The following is a 22,217-nucleotide window of genomic DNA, read 5'->3' on the forward strand; positions in this document are numbered from 1 at the left end:
CCACCCTGCGTAAATGTCTACAAGCATATCGGTGTCTTTGCTAATTTTTGAGGAATGTTGACCAGTAAGTTAAGTTGGGTTTCCTTAAAATTGTGCAAACACACTCCAGGCAGCTGTCATCAGTCATTTCATTTGAGTCCTTTCATGTTGTTACAGGTGTGTGTAGATTGAGCTGTTAGTCGAAACAAGAGAGCGCTGCAGGAGGAAATGTTTGAACATTTTAAACCCCTCCAGATGCTGATATGTACCAAATAGACGTCATTATGGGACTGCAGTAAGAGAGAACATGGATGAAAGGGGGGTCTGGAGGGGTTTCCTTAACTATGTTACTAGCACCAGTGGTTAAAAGTAACTCTGGCACTTTTGTTTGAATACAAAGTGCAATCTGGAAGTCATTTGTTTAATGTTACTCCAGCAAAATTTCAGTGAAAAGAATTGTACTTTTGCATTCTTCAGAGATATTTATGGAGGCTGATTTTCATTCAGGAAAATGGGGAAAAAACACCATTTTCTTCATTTAAAGTACAAAAAAATTTTGAGATAAGTACTTTTTTGTAACTAAATCAAATATCGGAGACCAACAGTAAATCATAATTGTGAGACGCTTAATTTAAGTGCACTGGTATCTACGGAAGTGCAATTCAAACGCAATAAATCGACGCTTTATTTTGAAATCCGGAAGTTGCGCACGCTGTGGCTCAGCGGCAGCTTGATGGAAGCCGGGGGGACGTCTGACCGGTGACCGCCGGGCTCACCGGTGATGGTGATAGTTAACAGCTGTTGGAGCGAGTCTCGAGGGCTGTAGGCTGTGAGGCTTGATTAAAAGAGGCGAAGGAAAGGCGAGATAATATCGCAAACATCCAAGGTAACATCCATGCTAACATCCATGGTAACGGCTGTTAGCTTTACGTTTGTCATTCCCATTACCTTAACCTTCGGACTAAGAGCGCAGTAGAAAAGGAGAAGCGCCCCGGCGGCGAGGACAGATGAGTTTGTGGCAGACATGCTGAGGACGCCAGGAGCAGGACGGTAGCGGGGAAAGGTGAGCTTTACATTTTAATTCTAGTTTTCTTTCTAGTAAAGACTTGGTGAGTTTGCTCAGAAGCCATTGTACGTTCAAATGTATTGTACTGAGAATGAACAGAAACATCAGTAATGCTCTTTAAATGCCCCTCCACACTGGAAATGTTCTTCTTAATGGTGTTGTTTTGTTGGACTGGTGATTGTAATCTTAACTCTTTGTTTTTTTTATCTATGGAAGATCAAAAATATTCCTTTTTAAAAATAGGAATCAATACTGAACTGCTTGTTTGAATGTCCCAAACTCAAAAAGCAGAAAATCACTTTTTTAAGATGGTAGAGCTGCGACGATTAATCGATTAGTTGACAACTATTTCGATAACCGATTAATCGCTTTATAAGAGAGTCGAAATTCATACTCAGAATTTTAACATGCACATTATTAGTGAGGTAATAAGGTCCCCAGATCACTGTTTGAAGCTAGAAAGGTGGCAGGGTCCGCCACATATAAACAAAGTAAAACAGTATGAAGTTGTGTTGTCCTTTAAGGTCAGTTTGTTTATTCAAATGAAGAGTTTGTTTAAGCATAAAAAATAATGTTGTTGAAGATCTTTCTCTTTCGTCCTAAAACTGCATAGTGCAGCTTTTTTTTTTAAATGCAATACTTTCTGGTTGCTTCACTTCTCAGTACAAAACAAGACGTTTTCCCTATTTTCTGACATTTTACTGGCCAAACAATGATAATAATCAACAGATTAATTGAAGGTGTAAATAACTGTTCCTTGTTAAACTGCCAGCAGAAGAAGACTGGTTACCAGCGCCAGTGTTTCATTAGTTTGACTCAGTTTCTTACAGCTGTTGGGTCATGTGTGTATGTGCATTTTGCCTGCTCATTTTCATGAGCTCTGCCGACACTCGAGCTTATCAGTTTATGGCCTGACAACCGCTCAGCGCAGGCAGGCAGGAGAGCAGCCTGCAGAGCAGCCGGTGAGGATGAAGTCCCGGAGAGCCGGACCTCCTCCCAGGAGGTCTGGCTGGGTGGTGGTCATGTCAGCCTTTTTCATCATGGGCCTCACGACTGGGGTCTTCAAGAATGTCGGCCACTTCTTCCTGGACATCCAGTGTCACTTTGGAGTCCCGACCAGCACCACTTCCTGGGTCTCCTCCACTACGATTGCCATGTTTCACCTCGGAGGTACAGATAGTTTTCAGCTTTAACTTCTTGGTCGTTTTTAACTTAAGCAATTTTTTTTTTAACTGGTGTTTTTCACTTTCTTCTCAGCTCCACTGGCCAGTATGCTGGTTGTGCAGTTTTCTCAGAGAGCGGTCATCATAGTCGGAGGCCTGCTGACTGCCACGGGGATGTTTCTGGCATCTCTGGACCTCGGTCTGCCCTGGCTCTACCTCACTATGGGCGTCATGCAAGGTAGCACACTCAGAACATTCTCTAAACTCCGAGGGATTGCTGCTGTTCTCACACACTTTGTTTAGTCAGGTTTAGTCTGATGAATGGCAAATAAATCTATCATCCAATGAGACATGTGTTGTGTGGCCATTCGGACATTTTCAAAGGTTTCCATCTTCCTTTTTCCAGGATTGGGCATTTCCCTCTCGTGGATCCCTGCCAACAGCATGGTGAGCCACTACTTTGTACGGTGGCGTCCCATGGCCTACGCCATCGCCAGCTCTGGAGAGTGCGTCTTCGCCGTCATGTTCAGCCCCTTCTTCCAGTGGCTGATTGAGATGTACAGCTGGCAGGGTGCCTTGCTTATCATCGGAGGCCTTCAGCTCAACCTGTGTGTCTGCGGCGCTCTCATGACACCCCTGAAGACGGTCCAGAGCCCGCCACAGGAAACCAAAGACGCTCTAGAAGTCGATGCCACTGCGCTCCCACCAAAGAGGAAGGTTATCTTCCAGTGCTCACTGATGAGGAAGCCTGAACTTTTCCTCTACATCCTGTTCGCCATCTTTTCGGCGCCAGGGTTTTTCATCCCACCTCTCTTTCTCGTGCCCTTCGCCACCAGTCTGGGGATGGATAACTACTGGCCAGCGTTCATCCTCTCTGTCCTGGCGCTATCGGACCTGGCGGGGAGGCTGATCTGTGGGTGGGTAGCCAACATGAGGCTGATGAGGAACCTGCAGCTGCTCGCAATGGTGGTCACTCTGCTCGGGGTGGTGCTCCTGCTGCTGCCCGTCTGCCATAACTACTGGGTCATCGTGGTCTTCACCTCACTCTACGGTTTCCTGTTTGGCTGCGTGGTGTCCATTCACGTCACCTCCATTGTGGACATTGTAACCCTGGAGGGATTCGACAACGCACTGGGGCTGTTCATGCTCTTCAGGAGCATCGGTGGCTTCATCGGTCCACCTGCTGCAGGTGAGCAGCCTGTGTCACTGTTTTGAAAAATATATTTTTCCCCTTTAAAAATGCTTTGCTTTCAATTTTTTTAATTAACCTATAATACCAGAAGAATTCCCAATCTTATAATTTGGCATCAGTTATAGGAAAAACAGGAATTTCAGTCAACAACTGCTCCATTTAAGCCCAAGTAAATATTCAGCAATGAAGTAAACTAAAACTTCGTGGTCCCCAGAGGATGAGTCTTACTGATGACTCCCTGACAAGTCCACATTTCTGCAGACTTCGCCTGAGGAGATTACCCACAGTTCACAGTGTTGTGTTAAACACAGGGTTACTATGGGTTACCAGAGGAAACTACTCTATATGCAACGGTTTTTTATTCACAATTCCCCAAATTTTCTAAATCATTACGCCAGACTTTCTCCTCGAACTGATTCTGTACTTAAATCACTCAGTTCACGATTATTTTTCTATTTGGATATTTGAATCCCTGCGACATGAGACATTTAAGTAGTTGCTCAACGGTTTTTTTTAATCACTCTCATCATTAGATTCTGTTTCTGTTTATCAGAATCTGTTTGTTTTCAGGGTATGGAAATAATCAAAGCTCTGTATACTGTTCTTATAAAATGACTTGAAGCACAAGACAAAGGAATAACCTGTACTGTGATTAATAAACAATAATTCCTTCAGATAACAGTTCCTTGATTTCCCCAGAATGGGTGCAACACATTTGATAAGTAACATCCAGTCTTATATTCTATGTCAGTACTGACTGGCACCAACTTGTTGATGCAGGTCTACAGTCTCGGGAAGGAATGGATGCGTCTGTTTATTTATTCATCAGCCCTGCCACACTGTGTTCTTCTGTTTCTCGTGCAGGCTGGCTGGTGGACGAGACCAGCGACTACAGCGCCGCCTTCTACCTCTCGGGCCTCTGCCCCATCCTGTCAGCGGTGTTTGTCGTCCTGGTCGACCACCTCGTTCAGAAGAGAAAAGCCGCAGAGGCTGAAGATCGTCAGGTGACCAGGCAGGAGGACTGGGAAGAAGGAAAGGTCAAGTGAGACTCTTTTACCTCGATGAGCTTAAGGTGCCAGAAAGACTTTTTGTCAGCTGCTGGGTGGATCCATCCAGGGTTCAAGTGAGGCTTGCACACAAACCGGTTGATCAACATATCAATAAGCTTGGTGCTTATTAGAGGCTGTAAATGTCTTCCAGCCTCTCCCATTTGTCAGTCTGTCAGTGTTCGACCTGGTGCTGAAAGGGTGCAGACAGTTTTTAATTTTTTTGTTTTAGCACCCTTGGGCTATTTTTAAAAAATGTTTTATGATTTTAAATGACAACAATAGAAAACGGAAACACTCCAGTTTTCATTTTTGACATTATGGACCAAAAACTTAAAATTCACACCGGACATTTTCTTTTTTTTATTTCTAGGGAAATGTTTCAGATGCTTGCCTCATTGTCTTAAACAGCAGAGAAGCTGAGCTGACACGTATTACAGTGTTAAAAGAATAACGCTGGTGAGGCTATGTGATATTTTATTGTCAATAAATCCTATGAAAAGATGGAGGCCTGTTTGTGGTCTCTTTTAATGTTTGTTTTTTTAATAGTTTCTGAGCAAAGATGGATGAAGTTTTGAAGGAATCAGTCTGTGATGGGTCAAAAGTTGACTTTCTGTCTTACTGGTATGTCGCCTTGCTCTTAAAGGCTGGATTTTTATTGTCACAGTGTAGCTTTAATGATTCCTCTTTCTATGCAATGGAGGCCAAGATGAAGTCTTTGAAAGGAAACAAGGTTTGGTCATTTTTAACCACTTGAAATATTAATTTACTTAATGATTTTTGAACTTTTGTTGCTCCTGAAGTTCTGTAATACCACTTCTTATATGCACAATTCCTCCCTGCGCCTTCTTACCACTGGAAAAATAGGTTCATCCAGGAATTAGTTTTAACAAATATTTTCCGAATAGATGTAATGGTTTCAGGTTACGCCTGTATATTTGATGTTAAAGTGTTTGTCTCATGTTTTGTTTCCCATCCTCTGTATTGTTTGTCTTGTCTGTAACTCTCTAAAAAGGGAGATCCCACACAGCCTGGTCAGGCTCTCAGGAGCGGCCTACCAAAACATGAAACTGGAACCAGGAAGAGGATATTTTTGTAGCGTCCTTTAGGAATGTGGTATGCACTGTAGGAATGGCTCCCAAGTTAAAGTACAGTTACATAAGCCAATTATCAAATCAGCTTCAGCCCCTCAGTACACATGTGGGAACCAGCTCAGTGTTTTATCTGTGACTGTTTTTATTAAGTCTTTTTCTGTGAAGCAAAACTGCCAAGAGTACACTGGATGAATCCTCTCAAATGTGAAAATTAGTTGAATATCTTTGGGTTCTGGAATGTTGGTCAGATTTAAAAAACAAACTTTTGGGAAATTGTGAGGGACATTTTGATTATTTAATTGCTTTTATGGACCAAATGTTTAGTCGAGAAACTAAAAGTCAATAGTGAAATTAATCATTTGTTGCAGTTATAATTGCCATTACAAGGGCAATACACAGTTTGTTATAATAACATTAAATGTTATGATGAAATGTACTCAAAGTACTGTACAATTTTGATGTACTTAACTCGAGTATGTACATTTTCTGCAGCTTTATATTTTCACTCCATTACAGTTTGGAGGCAAATACTGAATTTTCACTCCACTACATTTATTTGAAAACTCTAGTTACTAGAAGTCAACATATAGCCAAAGTAGTGCATTTCTAAATTATTGTATTTTATTGGCAATCAGATTTTAAATAAAAAAGGCTGACTCTGACAATCAGAAAAATGCAAAATATTTGGTAGAAACCGACAAATCAGACAAAGATAGATATTACTAAATTTGGATTAAAGACCTGATGTAGATCGGGGAAGCAGTGCTGCTCCATTTTGTCAGTATTAAGTATTTTTACAGTTGTGAGATCAGATTGTGATAAACTGAAGTGCTCCATCAGTAACCACTAGGTGGCACTGTTGCCTCAGCTGTGACCTGTCCTCCTAGAAATCAAGTACACACTTAAAGACAAATGTTTAATACCAACATCTTTTTTTCTACAGACAAAACGGTTCAGATTAGAAAATGAATTTAAAATCAAGACTATCCCCAACTACTGTCAACAAATGTCACAACACACATTAAGACATGTTCACACAACAGATGCATATTAACAAAAGACTACAATGAACTACCTACTTTGTCAGGTATTTGGAGGAAGAAAAAAAAAGGTGGGGAAGGTCAAGGCAGCTATTTTACACAACAGAAATTGAGGCACCAAGGGCGTTTTTTAATCGATGTTGGGAGTCTATAAATTAACTGTACTCATCTTAAAAGTACAGTGTTTCAGAAGTGTGTTACGGAGCGGCCTTGGTGTCGAAGGGTGCACACATTTTGCAAACGTTGCACCTTTGGTCCATCGGAAGAGTTCGAGAAGGTAAAACCCCATGACCCTAGTAAAAAGGGCGCGATTATACAGAGCCTAGTTCCAATGTCCACCTCACAGACTTTGACACCCATTGGCAATTAGTCGGCTAGAGCTCACTTTTTGAGGTAATCAACCACAATTTGTAGGGCGCTAATGTTTAAAGACAGACAAACTTGGACAGAGCTGGAAGAAAATGAATCGCAGCGAGTGCTGTCCAGTTTTCCCTCCCATGAAGAGCCTGACAGCATGGATTTCTTTTTACATAATCTGATCCATCATAATAAAATATAGAGACAATTATTCTGCTTCACTGTGAAAATGGGTGTAAAGTCTGTGAGGTTTTAGAGCTTAAGCTGGAAACTTGGAGCGGAGCACGGGGAGCATCTATGAGGAGGCTCTCTTCTCCTCGTATGGGGACTCGTAAGCCTCCATGGGTGGACAGGTGCACACGAGGTGCTGGTCGCCGTAGATGTCATCGATCCTGGAGATGCTCGGCCAGAATTTGGTCTCGGGCCTAATGAAGGGCTGGAAAGTAAGAAGGGGAGGATACATGTGAGAACAAAGTCATCGAGTGTAGACATTTTCTTATTCTTAGGGAATAATGCATCGATCGTGAAAAAAATACATAAATAAATCCGGGTGAGAACAATTTGATCTGGTGAGTTTAAACTAGGTGAAGCAGTTATGGTGATACAGGGCTATCAGGTTTTATATTGGATTAGGTCTGACTGAATTAAAGGGGACTGTCAGGTATGCACTCTACTCTACTTTGCCCTTTTAAATCACTTTAGAGTCATTCCTTATCAGTTCACAAGAGAATAAATAAATAATAGTTTGGGGATTATTACATCTCACCACTAGAGGGCGACACAGACAATGAATTTCTTTCGCTAGAGCTGAGGACACTCACCAAGGGGAAAGCAGCGTGCTCCCTGGAGTAGGGTCTGTCCCAGGTGGAGGACGCGATGCAGGCCAGAGAGTGGGGAGCCATCTGCAAACAAACACACGTGAAGACCTCAGATGTCAGAGCGTAACGTATCAGCCACTGTAATGCATCTTTTCACCTCATACAAAACAGACAAATCAAGCCAGTAGCGTACCTTGAGCGGGTTGACGCGGGAATCCATCCTTCCCTCCTCGATGTCTGCGATCTCCTGTCGGATACCGAGCAGGGCGTCGCAGAACCGGTCCATCTCAGCTTTGTCCTCCGACTCTGTGGGCTCGATCATGAGCGTGCCAGACACCGGCCACGACATGGTGGGTGCGTGGAAACCTGGTCACCAGCACAATAAAGACACAGATATCAGAATCTACTTTTATTGGTTTTAAACACCTGAAAAAAAGTTAAGATCACGTTTATTACATGTCTAGTAGAAGGCCCCGACAGTTTCAGAGCGCTTCCGCCAAATGCCCCAGCACATACAGTATGTTCAAGGTGAACCTACCATAATCTTGCAGCCTCTTGGCCACGTCGACAGCCTCAATGTTAGCGCTCTTCTTGAAAGGCCTCACATCCAGAATGAACTCGTGGGCTACAAAACCTGTTCAGACCGAAACAAGAACATGAAGGAGAACATAAAATGAACTTTGGCATAAGCTGATCATACCGTTACATCTCCAGAAAGAAGAAGGAGTACATCAACATACCTTTCCTGCCTTTGAAGAGGACCTTATAGTGACCTTCCAGCCTCTTGGCCATGTAGTTGGCGTTGAGAATGGCCACCTCTGTGGCATGAAGCAGTCCTTTGGATCCCATCATCTAAACACGGAGCACAGGAGTCGTGACGTCAGAGATTATTTCCACCGATCAAAATCAGACTAGCAAAACTGCCACTGGACGCACGGATGAAAATTATAATTAATGATGTAAGGGCAAGATGGTAAAACAACAATTACTGACCTTAATGTAAGCCCAGGAGATTGGCAGGATGGCGCTGGAGCCCCAGGGGGCGGCGCTGATGGTGCCCAGCGAGCTGCCGGTGTTGACCGACATGGGGACCACCGGGTGGCTCGGCAGGAAGGGGGCGAGGTGGGCCTTCCTGTTGAAGAGGAGATGAACGTCATGAGAACGTAACCAAAGATGCAGATTGATCGTGTTCACCAGGAGTGTGAATGTACTCTGAGCTGTCTTGGATCATGCCAAAAACGCATGAAAGACAATGATTTGGGCATGTGAATCCATCAGGGCTCCAGGGTGCAACTATTTTGGTTGCACATGGGCCAAAATATTGGCGACTTAACAATTTCATTGCTTGCACTGTTGCGTCTGAAATTTAGTTAATAATTTTCTAAACAGTTGAATGAAGAAAAACATTCATTTATTCCTGTTTACAATCATTAAATATTGTGTGAAATGAAATGAAAAGTTAGTCTGGAGCCCTGTCCATAGTCTACATTCTGACTTACACTCCAATCGGCCCCATGCCAGGACCTCCTCCACCATGAGGGATGCAGAACGTCTTGTGCAGGTTGAGATGAGACACGTCGGAGCCATAATCTCCAGGACGACACAGACCCACCTGGAAAACGGGAAAATGAATTGTCTGAGGGCCACAGCAGCTGACAAAGTCACCCATCAGGGCTACCGTCAGGGTTGCAACTAACAATGACTTTTACGATTAATCGTTAAAAAGGTCCGATTCATAAGAAAAGTAGATTTTTGAGTCTCATTCCCAATTCACTAACTCAAAAACATTTATTAAGTGTCATCTATAACTAAATTGTTATTACACCACAGCGCTTCATTGTTCCTGGCTGTTTAGATTTTTGCATGTATTTCGTGTTTTTACTTCTAAAGTACTGAAAATTATTTTAGTAATCTCAGATTCTTCCTTATTTGCTCTGCCCCTTTATTTATGAGTCATGTGACTGGACTCAACCCCACCTCTTTGCATCTTAAAAGGGCAGGGTCTGTAAGCCTGTCAGGGATTGGAGGAGGTAGCACTGGTGTAAAAACCATCATCTGCATATTACAGAGGCCAAAGGTTATCCGTTTACAGCACGATAACGCACATCTATAAACCTTTATCCTATTAGCCTTCAGTTTGACAAGTCATATTTTACTTTCCATGCACAGCAGCCAGACACGTGAGGTTTTACATCACAGAGCGTCGTGTTTCACCGCCGTTTCTTTTCTCACCTGAGCGTTCATGTTGGCGCCATCCAGGTACACCTGGCCGCCGTTGTCGTGAATGAGATCGCACACGTCTCTGACATGCTCCTCGAACACGCCAAAGGTGGAGGGGTAGGTCAGCATCATGGCTGCCAGACTCGCCTTGTGTTTATCCACCTGGAGGAGGGAAGGATTTCAGTAATGGTCATAATAATAATAATGGTGGTATCATCAGTTCGTAACACTATGCAGCCGTTTCAAAGGGTTGAGACATACTTAATGTGTACATTCATCCTCATGAGTAAAGCCAGTGAATGAAAACAAGTCCAGCTCTCACCAGCGCCTTGAGGTGTGCCTGGTCGATGTTGCCGTCCTTGTCCACCTCCACCACCTGAACCTTCATGCCCGCCATCTGAGCGCTCGCTGGGTTGGTGCCGTGAGCCGACTTGGGGATCAGACAGACCTGGAGTGAAAGGAAAAAATATTAGTATAGCACGACGGACACCTGGATGAGGAATGAAGATTACATTGAGTATAAAGACGGTGTGACATGCGTGGCCTGGATGCTTTAAAGGTGAAGCAATTTTAAGGCTTTGAACTGCACTGTGACTTTTATTCTTTAGTCCCGTCTCTTTTAAACCTAGACTATTTTAACGTGTTTTAATGTTTTGTTTCTTGACGTCTGCCTACTTGTTTTTAATGTATTTAAATGTAATAATGTCTTAATGTCTTTTAATGTAATTTTAAGCACCTATAAAGCACTTTAAAATTGCCTTTGGTCTGAAATGTGCTATGCAAATAAACTTGCCTTGCCTGACAAAAAGAGCAAGGCTTTAAAAGTTTACTGTGACTCCACTGGTTTGAATTTTGATCCAGCCAACACCCACCACGAGCGGTAATGTGTAACCTGCCACTAATTGATTTTATCCCTTATTAGGGGGACATTTTGTAACACAAGGAAACTAGGACACTTACATCTGGGGCTTGGGTAACACTGATAAATCACTGACTGGGACAGCACGGCTGAGCTCGTCAGAACGGTGACTTGCTGTTCTCAAAGTCTTAAAACCTCCAAATATGGAGTCTTGGAAGCAGGTAGCCTATAGTGGGATCCCAGCGTTTTCAGCCCCTTTGTTTGCACAAACGGTTGGTAGTTTGGACCTTGACTGTTTCAAGGGATCAGGCCACTATCTAAGATGTACTAATAAGGGGGCCATTAAAAACAAAGGCCAAATTACAGTCCTGGAAAAAAAAACACTTTAGTCAGCCGGTCTTTAATCTGAGTGGATGCCTTATCTCGCCTCATCCTGGAGCTGCTGCCAATCAGCGCGTCACGATACCGACGGAATTTCCTCAAACACGTTAATATGTCATGTCAAAGGGACCTGCTGAAGCCTGGGAACAATAAACCTGGCTGTCAGGAGCTCAGGCTGATAGGGCTAATGTTCCTATGCTCTTTATTAACCTCTGCCAGCAGGCAGTCAGTCCGCACAATCAAAGGAACTAATGGTGACTCATCGTTATTAGATATCTGCCCTGAAACTGTGGTCATAAAGTGAGAACACATGTAAAGGAGCGCAATAAACGATTGCTCTGGTGCATTAAGAAGCACTTTAATCTTCTTTAAAGTTTTATTCTTAGTTGGATTTGTGCACAAACTGAGGCTTCATATATTTTCACTCATTTCAGGTTTACAAGCTTTGGATGTTATATTACTCCTTTATCGTTTATAATTATTTTGAATGAGCTAATTTTCCAGTTCTTGCTGGCTGTGATATTACATTCATTGGTTTTATTTCATCGAAGATATATGTTCTGCCAACCAGCTCCTCTAAATATCACTGATTACAGTTATTTCTAATTTGTTTAGTCTTTACCAAAACCAGGGTGTAAAAATGATGTTACGTGTGAGATTATATCTTGGATGGGAGCAGGGATTTCCTGGGGCTCTGTAATTACCATGAGGTTAACAGACAAACACCAGAGACTGCAGTAGGTCACTGTGACCGGCAAAGACATAATCTCTCCCCATTACACCACATTCTGTCATTTCTACATGTATATTATCTTCTCTGAATTGCTGTTGGACACTGGCACATGGCTGCACATGGATTGTAACATTCCTTAGTGTTGTATGTTTTTTGTGCAGATAATCTGGGGATTAGCTTGATTAATCAATCAATTTTGTGTTGTGGAACTAAACAGATAAGTGTTGTTGAATCCCATTCACATCCACATAACACACTTACACTTCTCCCGGTCTCTCCCTTTGAGTTCAGGTAGGCTTTTATGGCAGCCAGGCCGGCGTATTCACCCTGAGCACCGCTGGAAGACAAGGCAAACACACTGTGGTCATGTACTATACACACCTACACACACACACATCCTCCTTACTTCAGCATAGTTCAAAGAGCAGTCTGCACACATTACCAAATGGGGAGAGATAGGTGGGATAAAAAGCTAGCAGCATGATAACTCTCCAGGCCGATGTAGCGTGGCGTGCTATTCATAAACCTCCTGTGGCTGATAAGTGGCGATAGAGGAGGGAGCACGTTTTATCAGTTGAAACCTGCAATGTGAAACATGTAGTTCCTAACATTTGACTGCTGGACACTGACTAAAGTCTGAAGTCAAAGTTCTCACCCAAATAAGGTCTCGTTTCCACTTTTCTAACCTCTAAAGTGTAAAATGCAGAACAGTAGATCTTAAAATCACTATTTTGTCAAAGTTGAGTAAACATTGAGGCATCTGTGAATCATTAATTAATCAATCATCACATAAACTACAGGTCACAAGGCTAAAACAGTTGACTGTCTACAGACTTGATCCATTTAAAACAGTTGCTGTTTCATGATGTGTAGCAGCGGTCAGGTACGGGTCTGTATACCGGTATATGCTCATTTGTGCTGCAATAAAGGTGGGTCGTACCTGTTTGGCTGGAAGGAGATGTTGTCATAGCCGGTCACCTCACAGAGGTCCCTCTCCAGCTGTCTGAAGAGCTTCTGGTAGCCATCAGCCTGATCCAGAGGCACGAAGGGGTGGATGTTGGCAAACTCATTCCAGGTGATTGGCTACAGGAGAGGACAACAGTGAGCCAGAAGGAAAGCAGCTTTTATCATGGAAATGTTTTACTTGTTTACATACTTAAGGCACAAGATTTACTGAATTACTCACCATGAGCTCTGAGGAGCTGTTCAGCTTCATGGTGCAGGAGCCCAGCGGTATCATGCTGTGCACCAGGGAGATGTCCTTGTTCTCCAGACGCTTCATGTATCGCACAATGTTGGTCTCAGAGTGATAACTAGAGGCAAAGAGTAACCAGAAAGACAGCTGAAGGCTTAACTGAGGGCATATTATTCTCTGAATAACCCTTGAAAAGTCCCTGCTTAGCTCCTTCCTTGGAAGTGGGACTAAAAGTTCTGGGTACTTTTGGTGGAAATGCAGCTCAAAATGTTACAAATTCATTTCCATTGCAAACATAATCTCCTACAATGCTTTAAAACATACTAAATGCTTGCTTTCTCAGGAAAAACACATTTATTTTAGATAATAAGATCTTGAAGGATTGCAGTGGGCATAACGACTAACAGCAGCATGATGTTTGTTAAGAGCAGCAGGGGTTTATTACATAACCATCGCTTTAAAATGAACAAATGTGGTGAACTAATGTTGGTGGCAAGTACAGCTTTTGTTCCACTATGTGCTAAAGTGTTGTGACTAAACTGAGAACACCAACCTGTTAAAGATCTGGTGCGCGAGGTACTTGCTCGTCCTCTTGAAAGGACTTCCCACGATCCCCTTCACCCGCTCACCCATTTTCTCGGCGATTAACTCCTGAAAATTTTAATTCATATTAAAGCAGTTTTAAAGCTGTAAGCAGTGAGATGAAATATAAACAATGAGTGAATGACAATCAACATACAGCTGAAGATTCACAGCCAAAGACCCAGAGCAAGTCATCCAAGTCCCTCTCGGTCACCGTCTCGTCCAGAGAGACGCCCAACTGTTGACGGAGGAGGAGAGATGAAAACATTTAAAAAATATATTTTTCACAACAACATGCAAATTATATTTAAGCCTGTCTCAAACTGTATGTGCATCTAGCACTGGAGATCATCTCAGACTGACTGAAGGGGGTCAAGTACAGTATATTAATTGACAAAACCTCCTTTATTATTTTGGGTTTTAAAAAAAAAAAAAAAAAAGGTCCTACATCCTGTGATTTGTCATGACCTTTCAGCTACCTATTTGTGCTCTCACACTGAGGTGCTGTGGCATTGGCAGCAAAACATTGCGTGCGAGTACAATTATACACCTCGGAGACTGTGATGCTTTTGTTTATTTAAAAGTTGCCAAACCACTGAAACAGGAACATCACCTCAAAAGAACTTAATAAGCCCTCACCACTCCCTCGGTGTAGACTCTCAGATTGATCTCCCTCTGGCTGGCTCTCTCAAAGATGTCTTTGGCTGCCACGCTGCAGTTGATCTTCAGAGTGTCGAAGAACATCTCACTGTGCAGCCGGTGTCCTGCTCTCTTCAGGCCTGACACAGAGTGACATTCAGTACGTTGTTTAACTAAATAAATGTGTGTTTCTTTTCATAGAGGGTGGAACCACATAAGAAAATGGAAATCATTTTTTTTTAAATATATAGTTTTATGTATCTTTCAGCCGCAATGTGTCATGTGTCATAGAATTAGTGGAAATGTCAAAAAATTCACAGTTTACAACAATTAATCTATCAATTTCGTTTATGTATCCCTTTACAGGTCATGTGTAGCATCTTGGATTGGTGGGAAAATCACACCTCAGACAGCACAGTAGTTATTTAATGAATTGGTGGCAATGGCCAAGTTAGAAAACAAAAAAAAAATCAAACGTACCTTCAGCAAGGATCAGAGCAGCATTGTGTGTCCTCTCAGCGATGTGTTTGAGTCCCTGAGGACCATGATACAGTGCGAACATGGCAGCCATGTTGGCCAGCAGAGCCTGGGGGTCAGAGGTTGAACACCAGAGATGAGAACTTATTATTTGGTGGAAAACATAATTAGTTAAAAAGACATTATTAGCAAATTAAAAACAATGATTAAAAACTAAACATCAGCCTGAACCTACCTGTGCAGTGCAGATGTTGCTGGTTGCCTTGTCTCTGCGGATGTGCTGCTCTCTGGTCTGCAAAGCAAGCCGATACACCTCCTTACCAGCTGCGTCTCTGAAAAGCAAATATATATTTTTTTTTTTTTTAAATTTTCATGAATGCATTATATAGATCAGGACACGGCCGTGGTGTCGCTCAGATTTACCTCTGGTTTTGCCCAATGGCCACTAGCGGTACTACAGCTAAAAGTTCCCCTGTGGCCAAATCAAGTATTTTCTTGTCATCTGTGGGCCTGTTATCCCGCTTCTAAATAATACATCCATGAACCCGAAGGATTCTTCCCTTGAGCGGCGTGTCTCACCTGGTGACGCCAACCATTCTGCCGGGCATCATCCGGACCAGGTTGTCTTTGACAGCGAAGAAGGCAGCGTGAGGGCCGCCGTAGCAGAGAGGAACACCAAACCTCTGGGAGCTGCCCAGCGCGATGTCAACGCCAAACTCCCCAGGGGGACGCAGGACGCAGAGGGCCAACAGATCAGTGGCACAGCATGCCAGTGCCTGGGCAGGGAAGGAACCAGTGTATAATTAAGTCAGTGGTCATGAGAGGTCAACTCAGACCAGAAGTGAGCACTTCCGGTAAAACAATGATCCAAATCTTCAGTGGTTCATACACAAAGCCAATTATTCTACAACTTTGAAAGTTGCCTGAAAGCATGTTTGTTTTCCTTTACATGTTTTTGTTAAAGGACTCTTACCCCTCCCTTGTGTGCCCGGTCCACCAGAGCTGTGAAGTCTTCCACCTTGCCATCGGTGTCTGGATACTGGAAGAGCACACCGCTCACATCCTTTCCACTGAAATCCATCTCATGAGGCAGCTTCAGCACCGTCTTCACCCCGATGTAGCTGCAACATGACAGTGAAAAAGAGAGACACTGATGATTTCCGCTTCACCCATTTGATTTCTTCATATACGTCACTTTGTTTTGAGAGGAGATCTGACACGTTGATGGTGTGTGTGTGTGTGTGTGTGTGTGTGTGTGTGAAACATACTTGGCTCTGGTCTGCACCACAGCGATGGTCTGGGGATGGCAGCGTGGGTCGATGTAGAAGGTTCTTCTTTTGTTCTGTCTGTGAAAAGTAAACACAAACAGGCCAAAACACTGTGACTCAGATCTGTCAGGCAACTTTGTTGTTTTTTCCCCAATAGGGAAACTCGTATGATATGATTACAACACAATCTGGGTAGAAAGGATTGTTTGCTATGCGATTGCTCTCGCTCTATAGCCGCCACAGCTTAAAGTAAATAACAGTGGCACTACCCGACTTGTTAGACTACTATTGTTGAACACTATAAAAATCAACAGTACTTCCTTTCATACCCAATGAATAACAATTACTTTCTTAAATTGGGGATATAAAAAAAGAAGTAGGGGTATTAATGTTGGGTTTGTTGTGGCGCGGATGATATACGGCTGTACTGACTATTGGCGTCTACTGTGGACTTTTATTTTCTTTTTATGAAGGATTTATTCACCTTTTATACTTTTTATCACTGCTCAGAGGACACAACTGTATGTGCGCACAAAACTCAATCAACTTTTTTTTTTCTTTTCAAGAAAATACCTGTGACAGAGCTGCATGGCCTCAGCAGCAGCCGTGCCTTCATCGAGCAGGGAGGCGTTGGCGACAGGCAAGCCTGTGATGTCACAGATCATGGTTTGGTAGTTGAGGAGCGACTCCAGGCGACCCTGGGAGACCTCGGGCTGGTAGGGCGTGTACTGAGTCACCCTGAGAAGAAGAGGGACACAATGACTCAACAGTGTGAGCTCCAACACAAGGACAATAGCACAAAGTTGGTGGCATTTAAGGAACCGAGACAGGACTGTGGAATGCATTGTACGCCTCCCCCGACACCAGGATTTTGGAGAGGATGGCTGATTTGGATTTGGGATTTGAAAGGACACCTTGTTCAGCAGAAAGCACCATCAGATCTCACATGAGTGAAGCCTTCATAATGTTAAGGCACAAGGTGTCCCATTAGGCTCACGTTATGTAGCATTATTACATTACCCAAACATCATTACTTATGCGTGACAGCCGGCTTAAGCAGAGAGTTGCTTCTGACGGAGGATCATCTGAGGTCACTCACCAGCCGGAGTTCTCCAAGAGATTGCGCTGGATTGGCGGCGGCACTGAGCAGTTGTAGTAGCCCATGCCGATGTAGGACCTCCACACTTTGTTCTTCGATGCAATCTTCTTGAGAGTGTCGAGAATCTCATTCTCACCTGTAAGATATTGAATTTGTGATTAAGATTTGGTCTTTTGAATCTCTGCTTTTTTTGGGCATGACACTGCACGGTTGGTGTTTTCTACACAGTTTTTAGTACATATTGTTTATCGGATAGTCATATCAGTTTAAGTAATATTGGATTTAAAGGACTTTTCGCACAATGACGTGAAGTAACCAGGTGAGGGTTGCAACAATTAGTCAATTAATCGATTAGTTGGTCGAAAGAAAGTTCATCTGAATTCATCGATTAAAGTTTCAGTCACTTTTCAAGTATAAATGTGCAGCCTTCAGCTTCTTAAATGTGAGGATTTGCAGCTCTTCTTTGTCATTCATGGCAGAAAATGAATCGGTCGGAGAAATTAAGCAATATGAAGAATTCACTTTGAGCTCTGGGGAACTGGGATGAGCATTTTCACACCTTTTACATTTTGTAGACTTGGCAATTAAATCAATTAATCTCCAAAGAAAATCAGCAGATTATTGGATAACGTTATAGTCGTTAGTTGCAGCCCTATTCCAGCTAGAATTCTTCAAATTTAACAGACATCCCTGTCTGATTACTCAATGTATTAAGTGTTTCTGACTTTAATTTTCACATTATCACAATATAAATGAACATATACAGCGATCACACTAGATCCTGGCCAATACTGAACATATCAAACAGATAGGGTGTTGGAAAGATTTGACCAAATTCCAATTAAATACAGTTTTTTCTGTCAATGTAATTGGAAAATTAAGTATATTTATTAAATGGACTGCTTTAACCCCACAGCAGTCTCTGACCATGTGTTAACGTACGTTAGAAAAAATGATCATCAGTGCAGCATGGTACAGTTAGGAAAAGCGAGAGCTAGAATGGGATCAGGAATCAATATTTGCTTAGGAGAGAGAGAATACGTCCGATTGGTGCTTTTGCATTTCTGAAGAATGACTCAGAGGAATGAAATTAGGAAACCGTCAATCAAGACTCGCCCTGATGAAGAGCGTCTCGTCTCTCATGTGATGAACTGGCTTTTGTTAGCTAATAAGATAAAAGAGATCAGTGTGGCATGGGATCAGTTAGAGCGCATTATAAAAAAAATACTCTCTGCTGTAAACAAAGCAATGCAAAGAAAACAACTTCCAACTGAACTTAAGATGTGAAGACAATGCATGTATAAAGGCATGTCTGTCCATTTCACGGGCAAACATTAACTGAAGAACTACACCCATGGTTTCTTTTCCGATGGCCAGTTATTTAGCCTCATTCCCCGGTGCTGTAAGGAAGCTCTGCCAGTGCAAAACCAGCCTCTGAGATTCCTCTGGCCTTCCTGGCTGCCTAGCAACTCCAAGGAATGGACAATACTGCCCGTCCCGACCGAGAGCCCTAACTTCTCCTGTTTTTGGAAAAGAAAGACACCTTTAAATCCTCGGTGGTGAGAGGGGTCATAGCCAGTATGCAAGTGGATATTTACAGCTCCTTCCAGAGGCTGAATGTCGGTGTTTTGAGGAGGTGAATCAGTCCAATTCAATGCAGGAAATAAAAATGTAGTGATTAGGGATTATCAGCAGGTTCGGGGTGAGTTGTTAGTGTGTATTTGTGTGTGTGAGAGAGTTTGTTTCAGTAAGAGGACTGCTTTCCCATGGTCCCGGAGTTCTACGGGGCAGCAAAAAAAGCCTGATTCAGAACCATCCAGGAGGTCTATTGTTGAAGAGAGAATCCCTCGCTGGCTTTGCAAACTGAAGCCCTCCAGAGCTGAACAAGCAGAAAACCAGCACGGCCTCCAGTTTGTTCCTTCAGCATGGCTTGTCGCATTATGAAACCTGACAGAGTCAGAGGAGGGGCCGACACGAGGGTGGATCAGGATGACTAGGTGATATGAAAACAGTACCTGAGGATCTGTTGCTGCTGACAGGAGTCTTTCTTACACACAGTGGATCTCCGGCGTTAAGGCTGACCGTCTCAGACAAATGATTTCTACCGTCACGTCAACAACTCCCGTTTATGGTCGAGGAGTCATACAGTACTGCTGTGTCAGCATTTATTTATCGTGCGCAATCACAGACAAGGTTGATCTTAAATTAGAATATGTAGGAGAGTTTATGCAAGATCAACACAAAATTTGGCCATTATTATGATAATGAATTACTAGTCTAGTTACTAGTTACTAGCCCTCCCCCTCTCAGTGTTTCCAAGTGGTACTATTGTGGTGCCGCAGCTGCAAAGACAACTGGATCTTTCAGTTTTCTTCGAGGTTGAAAATAATTAGACAGGACAAAATGTAAGTTTTTAGTCTATAATAGAAATGGATCACCAGTTAACCTTCCTTTTCCCTGGTGACCGCATGCATACCAAACAAAACTGTATAGTGACAGCGAGGTTTACAGGGAACCGTCGTAAACTCAGATGGTTTCATTATTCTACATCCATCACATGGACAACCTGTCCATTGTCAGTTTAAGATACTGTGACCGGCATTTTTCAATGCTTTTGATGTAAAAATAGGGGCTGATTGAGAAAATATTCATCAGATTCACTGATCGTGAATACAACAGCACTATTATTTTGTTGCTTTACAGAAACCTGCTGATTTCAAGCCAACTGTGATTAAAAATGAAAGAAAATATGAAGATATTGAAGACTTCTGCATTTCAAGAATTTTGATTCACGATTTCATCGGATAGATCATCAATTTGATTGTTGTGAATGCGATATTGGTTCACCGTCTGTGGTTTCCTGCAAGTCATCTGTCTTTTGGATGTGTTGTGCTTTGCACTGTTTTGTAGAAGATTTCTGATGTTACACTTTTTATTGTATCACATGATGTATATGCAGGGCACCACTGTAAACTGATCCCATCTAATAAAAATGCATCTGTATATTTGGGATATCTTGACATGTTGATAACAGAAAATGCATTATTATTTTTATTTGTATGCAGATTTCATACATGCTGCACAGACTTGCTATTCAACAAATTACCATTAAAAATATATTGGCATCAGGAAACATTATTCACGTGGCCGGACATCATTTATTAAGCTTTCACGAAGGCTTTACAGAGGCTCTGTGTGCTGTGATTCACCTAATCCACTGCCTTATCTCTCACATTGTTTGCTGTAAACCACATCCCTTCTGATAAAAACCGCCTCCTTACCATAATGTTGGAGTCTTTCTAGGAAATAAGCCAAAACACACTCATTTAACGGGAAAATCCTGCGTATCTAGAGGTGAAATGTGGGCATATTGCATGGCAGAAAAGAGCAAGGGAAAAAAAAAAAACAGATCCCATGCAAATCATACCGGAGTCACCTTATTAGGAACCCCCTCGGCTGTGATGTAATGTGAACGCTGTAACCAGATTGAACTGGACTTGGGACCGGAGCTCAAGGCTAAACTTTACACTCCAGTTGCCATCCTATGAGCATCGGCTTCCCAACAGGAGATTGGTGCCGCTCGCCGAGTTTCGCAAAAACAACTCCAAATATGTTCAAAGGAAGACTTACCAGGGGAGAGCGCTTCCACGACGCACAATAGAGGTGCAACCTACATTTCAGCCACTCACTTGCCTTCATTCACGTTGGGGAGGAATAAAAACCCCTCGCCGTGCAGGAATAAGCTGGAGACGAGTGTCGGAGGGGGTGAACACAATGTTTGCGCGTCGATTTTTGGTGAGATTTATCACTTTGAATCGAGCGCATCTGTGTGAGTGTCACATAACGGGGTTGTTCAAATCAATAAGAAAATATATACATATATATATATTCAACTTACACACTGGATCATCCATTTTCATACTCTTCAGCATGCGGATGGAGGATGGGACTGTGTTTTCGATCAACTGGTCGATTGACTGTGCAGATAAAATAAATACAAAATGATTAAAACACGGATGAACTGATCGTTTTAATACAAAGAAAGCTTCTTCTTTTTTTTTTTTGCGCCTGATTTATTTTTTTAAAAGTCTCTTACCTCGAGTCCCAGAGCATCCAGCATTTCTCTCTTCTCCCTCTCACCTGGACCGATGTGCCTCTCCGCGAAGTCATCATGCCTGGGCAGTATCCTCTCTATCTGCCTGGAGGAGGCGGCTGCGGACGTCCTCAGACCCCGGGCTGCTGCTGTCGGGGATGCCGCGCTGTGTCGGATCCTGCACTGAAGTTTCCAAACCACGCGGCTCTTGTCGCTCAGATGCCTGCACGGTGCGCCCGGATTCACCGACTTGGCCAGGAAGATCCCCCAGGACCTGGCGCAGCTCTGCATCTCTAAATCACTCCGCAAGACAAGTCCGCAAAAAAAAAAAAAAAAAAAAAAACCTGGTGACGCCTTGTCCACCCCTGGCTTCGGCAGAGTTTTCCCCCCTTTCACTCGGACTGATGCGATCCCTGCAGGAGACTCTGCCAACTCCTTCAAACTGCAGAGTTTATACAACTGCACAGTTGCACAAGAGCGGACCAATCAGAGCGCGGCGTGCTGCGTGACGCGGTGATGAGCCCCGGTCAAACAGCTGCTTAACTTTCTCACGTGAGATATTTGCAGGAGAGGGTCGTCAAAGTCCAGCCTGAGCACTGAGCCCGCACAGGCTTTATCAGATGCCGAGCTGTGCTCAGAGATAGTGGCTGAAAAACGGGACAGTGGGCTGCATTATAACACCAAGATACAATAAAGACACATAGGTCACTGTTAATCCCTATTATATTCACACAGAACATGAATGCATCACGTGGAAACTCGCCTGAGATAGTTATAGAGGGAGAAACAAGTCTTAATAACTGCTGATGAGTCATTACATGTTGTTACTGTTCCTAAGAATCCCATCACTCGTTATTGCTTCAAAAGTGGGTAGAAAGCCAGAAAGCCTGCAAGCGAATGCTGCTGTCAGTGGAGA

The 22,217-nt window shown here is 43.0% G+C and overlaps 2 protein-coding genes across 4 annotated transcripts; one reads left to right on the forward strand and one right to left on the reverse strand.

Moving 5' to 3' along the window:
* Positions 1 to 680: 680 nt before the first annotated feature.
* LOC311261487 (monocarboxylate transporter 12) lies at positions 681 to 4,955 on the forward strand. 3 transcript variants are annotated; one of them, XM_084360180.1, is made up of 5 exons: positions 681 to 1,042; positions 1,949 to 2,215; positions 2,303 to 2,446; positions 2,615 to 3,397; positions 4,265 to 4,955. In XM_084360180.1, exons 2-5 carry the CDS (start codon positions 2,014 to 2,016, stop codon positions 4,444 to 4,446), a joined length of 1,311 nt encoding a protein of 436 aa, XP_084216306.1. In that variant the 5' UTR covers positions 681 to 1,042; positions 1,949 to 2,013; the 3' UTR covers positions 4,447 to 4,955. The 3 variants fall into 3 exon arrangements, with proteins under 3 accessions (XP_084216306.1, XP_084216304.1, XP_084216305.1); XM_084360178.1 differs by having other exon boundaries at positions 1,972 to 2,215; XM_084360179.1 differs by having other exon boundaries at positions 1,977 to 2,215.
* Positions 4,956 to 6,442: 1,487 nt separating this feature from the next.
* gldc (glycine dehydrogenase (decarboxylating)) lies at positions 6,443 to 21,720 on the reverse strand. The gene is made up of 24 exons (XM_084360177.1): positions 21,305 to 21,720; positions 21,107 to 21,185; positions 17,209 to 17,344; positions 16,683 to 16,847; positions 16,110 to 16,187; positions 15,815 to 15,962; positions 15,421 to 15,617; positions 15,077 to 15,173; positions 14,845 to 14,950; positions 14,365 to 14,504; positions 13,883 to 13,963; positions 13,697 to 13,794; positions 13,135 to 13,261; positions 12,889 to 13,031; positions 12,210 to 12,285; positions 10,298 to 10,423; positions 9,988 to 10,137; positions 9,255 to 9,367; positions 8,749 to 8,887; positions 8,496 to 8,607; positions 8,294 to 8,389; positions 7,949 to 8,121; positions 7,759 to 7,839; positions 6,443 to 7,373 (listed from the first exon to the last, which is right to left on the reverse strand). The coding sequence occupies exons 1-24, from the start codon at positions 21,590 to 21,592 to the stop codon at positions 7,233 to 7,235; spliced, it is 3,090 nt and encodes a 1,029-aa protein (XP_084216303.1). The 5' UTR covers positions 21,593 to 21,720; the 3' UTR covers positions 6,443 to 7,232.
* Between the last annotated feature and the right edge of the window lie 497 nt (positions 21,721 to 22,217).

This window comes from Pagrus pagrus (assembly GCF_965226575.1).
Source record: "Pagrus pagrus genome assembly, chromosome: 8".
Taxonomy (NCBI): Eukaryota; Metazoa; Chordata; class Actinopteri; order Spariformes; family Sparidae; genus Pagrus; species Pagrus pagrus.

Coding starts and splice junctions, on each gene's coding strand:
- LOC311261487 (XM_084360180.1), top strand. CDS start 2,014: ATGAAGTCCCGGAGAGCCGGACCTCCTCCCAGGAGGTCTGGCTGGGTG. Junction 2,447..2,614: donor CACTATGGGCGTCATGCAAG/GTAGCACACTCA, acceptor TCCTTTTTCCAG/GATTGGGCATTTCCCTCTCG. Junction 3,398..4,264: donor CATCGGTCCACCTGCTGCAG/GTGAGCAGCCTG, acceptor TTTCTCGTGCAG/GCTGGCTGGTGGACGAGACC.
- gldc (XM_084360177.1), bottom strand. CDS start 21,592: ATGCAGAGCTGCGCCAGGTCCTGGGGGATCTTCCTGGCCAAGTCGGTG. Junction 8,390..8,495: donor CCTCTTCAAAGGCAGGAAAG/GTATGTTGATGT, acceptor CGGTCTGAACAG/GTTTTGTAGCCCACGAGTTC. Junction 8,122..8,293: donor CAAGAGGCTGCAAGATTATG/GTAGGTTCACCT, acceptor GCTGGTGACCAG/GTTTCCACGCACCCACCATG.